At 37.0% G+C, this 9,829-nt stretch overlaps 2 protein-coding genes across 3 annotated transcripts; one reads left to right on the forward strand and one right to left on the reverse strand.

Annotated features, from left to right (window-relative positions):
- The first annotated feature begins 1,785 nt into the window (after window positions 1–1,785).
- LOC103957364 (brassinosteroid-responsive RING protein 1) lies at window positions 1,786–2,593 on the forward strand. Its single transcript, XM_009369516.2, has one exon. The coding sequence runs from the start codon at window positions 1,864–1,866 to the stop codon at window positions 2,359–2,361; it is 498 nt and encodes a 165-aa protein (XP_009367791.1). The 5' UTR covers window positions 1,786–1,863; the 3' UTR covers window positions 2,362–2,593.
- Window positions 2,594–5,570: 2,977 nt separating this feature from the next.
- On the reverse strand, window positions 5,571–8,961 carry LOC103957439 (proline-rich proteoglycan 2-like). 2 transcript variants are annotated; one of them, XM_009369594.3, is made up of 8 exons: window positions 8,730–8,961; window positions 8,032–8,053; window positions 7,724–7,780; window positions 7,542–7,623; window positions 7,228–7,323; window positions 7,005–7,129; window positions 6,900–6,918; window positions 5,571–6,650 (listed from the first exon to the last, which is right to left on the reverse strand). In XM_009369594.3, the coding sequence occupies exons 1-8, from the start codon at window positions 8,827–8,829 to the stop codon at window positions 6,123–6,125; spliced, it is 1,029 nt and encodes a 342-aa protein (XP_009367869.2). In that variant the 5' UTR covers window positions 8,830–8,961; the 3' UTR covers window positions 5,571–6,122. The 2 variants fall into 2 exon arrangements, with proteins under 2 accessions (XP_009367869.2, XP_048422184.1); XM_048566227.1 differs by lacking the exon at window positions 8,730–8,961 and having other exon boundaries at window positions 5,574–6,650; window positions 7,542–7,646; window positions 8,032–8,049.
- Between the last annotated feature and the right edge of the window lie 868 nt (window positions 8,962–9,829).

The following is a 9,829-nucleotide window of genomic DNA, read 5'->3' on the forward strand; positions in this document are numbered from 1 at the left end:
TACTTAATTCAGAACCTTGTTTTCTAAGAAAATAATTGATGTCCACGTTCTGATATATTTATTTTAGCCGATCTTGTGCGGCCACACTTGGATATTATCTTGTAATCTCATAAATATGAAGCACATATTAAATTATTAATTAATTAAGTAAGACTACGCTACCCTAGTTTAATAACAAAAACAATAAAAATTGTCTCACCTTCTAAGCAAATTACACGAGTACTCATAAAGATGCAGAACACTGCTGCTGAAAATATGTGCAAATTTCAAATGCTCATTCGCAGCCTCAAAACTTATAAAAATGGGATATTTATCGGTAATGTGAGAGAGATTAAATTTACAGATAAAATTTGTAAAGTAAATATTAATGATTAGATTATTACTTAAGAGTTAATAAACGTACTTATTTTTTATTAATAATAAATCATTTGATTTGTAAATTTTATCGACAAATTTAATTTCCCTAACATTATTCTTGGTAAGGTTATTAAGGTCACGTATATTATTATATTTACACAGTCCCGCTTAGTAATCATAATGTCATGCCAAGTTGTATTTTATTCATTTTTTGGTGACTTTTTCTTGGTTGCCATGAATGATGCTAACTTTTTAGAATTTCGACCTTTACATTTAAGCATCGTTTTGTTTATGTCTAATTTTGTTGTTGGGCGTTATCCTAACTTATGTACTAAAAAAAAAATTGAGGGTGATTTGAAGTTTTTTATTGATTGCATTTTGTTTATTTATTTTTTGGAGAATTAAAATTTTTGTTTGTGATATTTTGTATTTAGCTTCTACCTCTGAATCTCTTAGTATTTAGCTTCTATCATCAGTTAATTATGATCACTCTATCCCTTCATATGTAGTTTGGATTTGTACATCCCCCTCATGCTAAACATGCAATGTTGTATAATGCTTTTTGCACCGGTGACCCTTGTGGCTCTATTCTACTTTGGCAACTGTTGTTGATATAAATTTATCACCTTCACGGTTTACCTGTATTACATAAACACACGTTATTTATAAGAAACACATAAAAGAAAATGAAAATATTTGGCGTTGAGTATTATCAGTCATTCATCTACATAAATTACACCGTAAATATCGGATACAATAACAGAATAATTAGTGACAATGATTCAATGACTGTAGATGACTACTGAAAGTAAATTCCCTCCACCTAAAAATACAAGGATAAAGTAATACCTTACATTTTCAACTGAAATCGGGAGTCTTGAATTAGTAAATGTCCATGCTTGCATATAACTAGGCAATAATATTATGTAACGTCACGATCATATGTATTTATTTTAAATATATTATTTTTTAAATGTTCTTCATTCTAAACATGTTCAATTGTTTATGATTCTATTCATGTATTCATGAAATAAGAAATGAAGTGAAGTGCCGCCTAAACAGATAAAGGTCACTGGTTCAATTATGACAGCCACATGATAATCACAGTGATTAATAGTTAATTAGTCCTTAATTACAATACACTAGTGGATTATAATCATAAGCATCACCCACCGTTCTTCCTTTCTCCTTCGCAATATTACCACGTGCCACTCGTGTAATCCTAACGACTGTTGCAAGACGGTCACGCACACTCAAAGTAACCCACACGCCAGAGCAAAGCACATGGCACACCCCAAGCCATGCCACCACTCACGGCCCAGATTCCACTGGGACCCACTCACAAAGTCACAGGCGGTGACTCTATCGAATATACCCTCGCAACCGAAACAGAAGCTCTTCCCAATTAAAGGCTATAAAAGGCCTTCAAATATGTAGACCCAATTGGCATTCTCTCTCTAAAAACACCACCCGCGTCCGCTCCCTTCCTCTCTCTAAAGCGCTTCCATGGGCTTCCCAGTGGGATACACAGAGGTCTTCGTCTTCCCCAACCTCTTCCTCCACACACTCTCTCTCCTCGGCTTCATCCGAAGCCTCATTTTCTCGTTCTTCCACTTTCTGGGTCTCTCCGAATTTCTCGAAACCGACGACATCGTTTGGCCGGAGTCCGGGTCCCACCTGCCGGAAAACCCATCCGCGTCGGCCCTCCTGATCAAGGAATTTCTCCCCGTCATCAAATTCCGCGACGTCGCAGGGGACCCTCCGGAGAGCTGCGCCGTCTGCCTGTACGAGTTCGAGGTGGAGGACGAGATTAGGTGTTTGACGAATTGCAAGCACATTTTTCACCGGGCGTGTTTGGACCGTTGGATGGACCACGATCAGAAGACGTGCCCGCTTTGTAGGACGGCGTTCGTGCCCGATGAGATGAGCGATGAGTTTAATCAACGGCTCTTTGCCGCCTCTGAGATTGACCATGATTATTACAGTGAGTACAGTTCGGTTTGAGGAAGCTGGACTTGGTGGGTTTTTTTGTTGACCTTCTAATCGGTAAAATTTCAGCATAAAATGTAAATACACATGAAAATTTGGTGCCAAATAAATGAAATTTTGGTGCCAAATTTGAAGAAGTAAAAGAATGAAACAGGGAAAAGAGAGAAGATTTTGAATCATTTCTCTCTTTTGTTTTTGTATATTTCGATATTGAAATACAAATGCTACATGACTCTCCTTCTTATCATCTATACATATACGTTTATCTTACACTGTCGATCTTAAATTCGGATAAAAAAACAAAAGAAAAGACATCAGGTAGTCGACGGCCGACAAATCTATCCGTGTAATTCTATACTCAGCAATTTGCTGCTATATTTTATGGGATTTTTTTGTTAATGATTTCGCTTTAGAGTCAAGTCCATGACTTCAGGAAATGTGTTGGTGGGAATTTTTTATATTCTTTTTTAATATTTAAAAGGGAAAAGGACGTATAAAGGAGTGGTTTCGGCCTTTTGGGTGCAAAAGGAGGCGGCAATGCCAATTATGCCCATTGCGGATTAGAAGAGTGGAGAGGCAGTATTGCTTGGGTTTTATGCCAATTTTCCACCCAAACTCTCATTTTTAGTGCAGGTGCGTCGTCTCTGTCAAATTTCATTGAAAATTGTATCAAAACTCATCACGTATTGCGCACTTGATCAATTTTTGTGCATGTTTTAATCACTCTAAGACCTCTAGGTGAACTGGGATCAAAATTTCGTTGACTACACCTTGTTTTCAAAGAGGTTGACTACGTGTTCTACAGGCTTTAGTCAATTGAATTCTTACTCAAAGTCCCTCATGATCTTTTAGGGAAAAAATACCTTTGAAAAAAATCTTACATATGTTGAAGCTGATACGTTTTGATTAAATTTTCACGAAATAACATAGAGGTAGTACATTCACATTAAAGCATCAATTCAGGTGGTGAATTTGCAAGTTTTTTAAGTTTAGGTGGTATTTGTGCATACTTTTAATAATTCAGGTGGTTATTATGCAATTTTCATTTTTATGGTTTAGTCGACGGTTTTAAAGTGTCAATATACATTTATTTTTAGCAAACGATGTTGTCTACATTGCGGAAGTGGATTAAGTCTCACAATGAGCTAGTAATAATATCGTTCAAATTTGCTGAACCTAAGACCTATAACTTACAAATGAAGAAAAATACTACTAACCGGTGTACTAAGTGGAAATAAACAGTTTCTTTACTTTATATAATTATGTGGTAGCGATTGAATGTAGGGAGCAGGGACGTTTTGTTGATATTGCTCGTCGGCAGCTGGTAAGACGGCCAATCGATTTATCCGGATCTAGTCAAAGCCAGTGGTGGTCAGAGATGCAAGTGGAAAGTTTGTAGCAGCAATGGCACTTGCTGGAATTTCTTCGCCACCTTTAGCACAGATGATGACAGCTCGGGCTGCCGTGCTGTTTGCGCGCGATTTGGAGGCTGCTTATGTGGAATTTGCAGGGGATGCACAGATGGTGACCGCTGCACTTCAACAAAATTCTGAGGACGATACGTCTCCGCTGGGGCATGTTATTAATGATGCTAGACATTTTCTGTACTCGATTCCCCACTCGCGACTGTTTCACTAAACGGGAGGCTGACAGGGTTGCACACCGCTTGGCTCGGTTGTGTACATGTATGCACCTGTTCCTCTTTTGTACATATTTCTTTATCTTATTTATGAATATCGTACTTCTTTAAAAAAAATAAACGGCTTGAATTTAATAAGATATAAGATCCAACTATATTTTCTTACCAAAATTTATAAATTCTTAGGAATTTATTTGGTGACAACCACCAATTTTGGATAAGTTTGAATCTTTCAAACCTGTTAAAAACTTTGTGAGTCATGATGGCTTTACCTAATTATACTTGCCCTCCTCTACTTTTACTAATTAATCACAAGTTGATTGGTATTACTGTAAATTGCTTGTCTAATGAAAGTGATATTTATGATTATCCATCACATGGAAAAGAATCCTCGCCGGATCCTTTTCCTGGAGATCTGGGGGATTCTGTGATGGTGTTTGTTCATCATACATCATGCGATCAGAAATCATTTTAAAATTGAAAATTGAAAATTATATATAAATAATACCTAACGAAAACTGACCGCACGATTTATGATGAACGGTTACGATCATCAAATCCTTGGGTCCCCATGAAAAGAATCCGACAAGGATCCTTTTCCCTATCACATGTTTACCAACCTTTCCTTGTCAACAATATAACATTCATTTCATCCGGTCTTCCTTCACATACAAATGCTAAAAAGACTCTCTTAAAATGAGACTATCTACGAACTTTTTGCTACCTCACAATTTAATGTCAATTTTTGAACTGCAAAAAAACATGAAGTAGAAGAAAGTTCTACTTTTAAAAAAGTTTCCTTAACATTCCTCTCATTCACATCATCATAGCATCCTCCTCTAATAGGAGCTGTCGTTGATTTTAGTTTGGCTAGTTTGAGTAACGTGCTACTCTTTGTACACGCACATTCGAATTTATGAGTCGTAGTTTAAATTAAATTGATTATCGCTTAGATGCTTTTATTTGGTTACTATTTATTCTTCGAAATGTATAAGCATGAAATTTCTTCTTTTTTTTTTTTTTTCTTTTTCATTCTTCATTTGAAAAAATTTAATTTATTGATTTGCCTCCTGAAATTGTCTCTAAGCCTTACTTTACCACCTGAAATTGGATTTCTCTATCTTTGCCTCCTGAATCTGCTAAAATCGAGGCATTTCACTCTATTTCTGTCAATTATATCTCATGGACGTTAAATGAAAGGGTACTTTAGATATTTCATACTATGCTGGCAGAGATGAGCCATTGTGGTTGACGAGGTATGAAAGTTTTTAGAATGCTCTAAATCTCTAAATATGACAAATCTTTGTTAGCGTGGACGTAAACATGGTGAAATGGCTCAATTTTGGCAATTTTCAGAGGTAAAATGAGACAAATCCAATTTCATAAGGTAAAGTGATATTAGAGGGCGATTTCTAAGGACAAATCAACAAATAAACTCTTGAAAATATAGAAATTATCTACTAATTCACGAATTTAAAGAAAAAAGAAAGATGAGTGCAAAGTGACTATTTTTCAATGCTTATGGAGAAATAAAAATTTAACAATGCATTGCATAATTTTTGAAATTGGTATATGTGCTAGTTAGGCTAGTCTACTAGACATTGACGACGGCATTAGGAGATAAACTCACTTTAATGGCATCGGTGTTGACGTCACTACATATGTATTACAAACCAATCACGTATTATTATATGTTTCAATTTTTTTTGCATGACAGTCCACGATTAATTTTAAATACCTTTGTATTGACATTTTAACATTCTTTCCTTGCAGTCCACTCTCAGAGTCTCGAGTGTTGCAATTTAAAGTAACAAATCACGTTGATTCGTCTGGCCTTCTCTGCATTCCCTTAACAATAGGAGCTTGATGAAGGTGAGAACCATCAATGACCAATTGACTCCTGAGAGACTTTCATGGAACAAACGCAACACTATCGTGGCTTCTCAAACCACTAATACAAGGTCATGTTTACGACTTTCTCCACATTACCCTTATTAGTGACTCGGAACGTGATAAAAAATCTAAGGGCAACATGGAAGAAACAAATTTGGTTTCAAAAATGAAGTTCAATTAGGAAATTCCTGTATCTACTTTCATACCCATGTGACAGAATTTCGGTCTGCATTGTACCATCAGATCACTTGGGAGGATCGGGATGGGTGCGGCTAGGAGGAGGAGGTTGAGGATAACCGTCGAGAGGAGAAATTGGTGGAGGTCCTGGAGGATACGGAGGAGCAGATGCAGATTCTGGAGTATAACCAGGGGGTGGAGGAGGAGGTCCGAGGTTGTAAGGAAATTCTCCTGACTCTGGAGGAGGAGGATACGCGTGAGGTTTAGGCCCTGGAGGATATACTGGTTGCCCATATGCCGGTGGATGCATATATCCTACTGGCTGATGTCCATATCCTGCATGTTGATTTGGATACCCCGCATGTTGGTTTGGATATCCTGCCGGTGGATATCCCGCCGGTTGATTTGGATATCCTGCCGGTTGATTTGGATATCCTGTTGGTGGAGGTGAACATCCAGCGTGTGGATGTTGATATCCGGCATGAGGAGATACTGGCTGATCATTCCGTGACATCTGCTGCGTCGGAGGAACTGCCATCACGAGCGGCGGACCAAGCTTGCCATCCCTTTTGTCCAGTTCAATCTTGTGCTGGGTCTGCATAACTCCAACTCAATGTTTGCTTGTTACAATAGAGATTAATCGCCATGAAATTAGAGGATTTTATCAATTGCCTCAGTAATGTAGGGTTGGAGACGAAGTTTTTAGTATCTTAGAGCAAAAGGGTTCAGGGATTACAGTTCAAATTTCATTGATTTATCAAAATTCATGCATCAAGTTCTATAAGCAAAAAAATCAGAAGTTCAATGCTTTTAAAATGCACTTGATCACTAATTTATTGCATACCTGCATGCAAGCACAGACCCTGAAAAAAAGACCAAGTCAGAATCAGTAAAAGGTGTAACGAGCTCCCGTCTGAATGAGTCAAGAAGGGTGGAATGAAGGCCTTACGAGCAAAACACCGTGTCAGCTATACAGTTCAACACACTGGAAATATCTGAGAGCTCCTCGCTTCCAGTTAAGCAAGCGATCAAGGAGCATATACACGCAATTTGGCTGAGGCAGAGCATACATCCCTACAAAAGAATGTCATGTTGGAGCGAGAAGGATGTCATAATATGTGTAGACAGAGAAAAAATTGTAAACATAAACATCAAGACAGATGAGAGATTACAATAATGCAGTTGTCGCACGGTGTTGTTTGTATATTGAACTCATCTTGGATTAGAAAGCGTGTCGAGGAAACTGAACTTGAAAAGCAGCAGCAGACCTGAAAACAACAAAGTATGCAAACATATATAAAGTAAAAGTTTCATGGATGTCGATGTCCAGAAAAATGCAGTAATAGAGCGCACAAGGTGAGGAATACCTACATGGATCGCTACATGTAGTAATAGATGAGTTAAGCCTGAATTTGTTCTTTAAAAAATGATGAATACCACATCACTAAACGCGTAAATTGCACCAACAAAACAATGTGATTAATACCTCCGTAACAAGACACAATTGAGGACAGCGCCTTTCTCCAAACTTTCCACTGCATGGCATATATCCGGCACAGCATGTGTACCTGTAACACAGAATATCACCAAGCTAGTGTTCAAGAATCGCAATCTTTCTGTAATGATCAGGAGTATCTGGAAATAAATGTAATTATTAGTTACAGTTACCTTGACATATCATTGTAAAGAGCTCGTTTGCGTAGGAGGTATGAAACACACGGAGCACTATCATGTAATGAAGAAAAATTAGATTGCAGAATGCAAGAAACAAGGCATCTCTCCATAAAGCACAACTCTGAGTACCGAAAAATCAAAACGAGCAACCATATCGCCAGTACCAAAGTGTCACGATGAAATCGTTGATACAAGAACATCATACCAAACAATCTTAGAGCAAAAGTAGAAACATATCTAATCGATAAGTGAGCTAAATGCAACAACTTAAGAATGCACCACAGAGATATGAGAGTGCTTACCAGAGACATGCCAAGCAAAAATCTGCATAACAAACAGAACATAACAAGATTAAATTTCGGGTCAGATCAAATGCACATAAAGAAAGAAATACCAAAATCCAAACATCAAAATTAAAGCCAATTCGAGTTGATGATGTTAGCGAATTCAAATTTTCCCATTTCTTTGAGATAAAACACCAATTTATTTGTCTATTTTCTTACACTCATTTTCCTACTTCACTTTCTCATAAACCAAACAACTAATCACCAATAACTAACAGTACAGCCTAAAATTTGGTAGGGCAGCCCCACACATAGTGGGATTGCATGAGGATGGTGGGACCAAAATACAAGGAGATCACATGCTTCTATGGATGACATCGTCACGTCGACCTTATACATACAAAACCTCAAAATCCATTCAGCCAAAAAAACAAATTAAAAATCCCCATCCCATCTGCATGGAGCTCACTAAGTTTTCCCAGTAGTACTCAAATCTTTTATTTCCATATTCATTTCTTCTTTTTGTTTAACCTACATTTTCTTATAGACAAATCATCAAAGACGTAACAAAGAATGAAATTCCAATCAAAACAGTCGAACACATCCCCCGATTCATAACAGAAACAAAGAAAATCCTCTGTTTTTTTTCCCTCACATGGCAACCAAACAGAAACTAAACAACAATGTACATCGAACCGATACAAATCGCTACTTACAGGAAGTATCAGCGGTCGCGGTATCCATCAAACCGGCGTGCCATAGATTCCGGTACCCCTGACGGACCTGCATTTTCCCTACCTGGTCTTGAATCCCCATTTTCTCTCGATCCAAACAAGTCTCAAAATATTCCGAGAACGAAAGTTTATTGTAATGCGATCGAAATACGAAAATCGCAAACCAAAAACCACTCGCCGACAGAGAGAAGAAAGGATTTGTGGCGAAATTGAAGCGTTGATTTCAATAATCGCGAAGAGTGATTACCTTTTTTTGTTATATTTATATGCGTAACTGCGTACATGCAGGCAAAGCTGATGGATGAGCGAGGTGAAATTACGTTCGAGGAGCTGACGAGATTGTGTGAGGGGAGAACTGCTGTGATTTGATATGTCCAAATATGTAATTTAGGAGGTTGGGAGCTTAAGTCGCATATTTGCATGTGATATAGCGTACGTATGTGGGGGAAAGATTTTTCAGTGAACCGTAACATCACATATCATTCTACAATTGGAGGAAAGTTTTTTGTTTTCTTTTTCCCATATCCTTTTAATTTTATAATGACATGTGATGTTCTATCCCGTGTTACTGACACAATGAAAAATCTCCTCAATTATGGGCAGGAATTACATTTTATAATAAACTATAGGTACAAACAATTGTAACTATGAGGACTAAAGTGAAACTTGAAGTAATCTACAGGGACCAAAAGTGATATTAACTTTAATATTTGTGTTGATTTTAATGCTTACTTAATTATTGACCCATTGTACGGTTTCAAAAAAAAATTTGCCCCCATCACCTCTCTTTCAAAATTTAGAATTAAAATATCAAATGAAATGAAATAAAATCTCTCAAGTAATCAAAGAAAAATAATCCTACATAAGATATAAATTAAATAAATTACTGTTTATACAATAAAAAACTAAACTTTTTAAGATGGTAGAATATGCGATTAAGAGTGTTTGCCTCTACACCCTATATTAATATAGGGAGAGTAAATTTTCTTCATGCGAAAAAAGCGTTTCTAAAATTATCTTGGATAAACAATTAATTTTTTCGTTCTTTTTCAAATAATCCACATCAACAATCGGAAAATAGC

This window comes from the organism of the source record quoted next, unplaced genomic scaffold, assembly GCF_019419815.1.
Source record: "Pyrus x bretschneideri cultivar Hongxiangsu unplaced genomic scaffold, Pyrus_bretschneideri_v1 Contig40, whole genome shotgun sequence".
Lineage (NCBI taxonomy): Eukaryota > Viridiplantae > Streptophyta > Magnoliopsida > Rosales > Rosaceae > Pyrus > Pyrus x bretschneideri.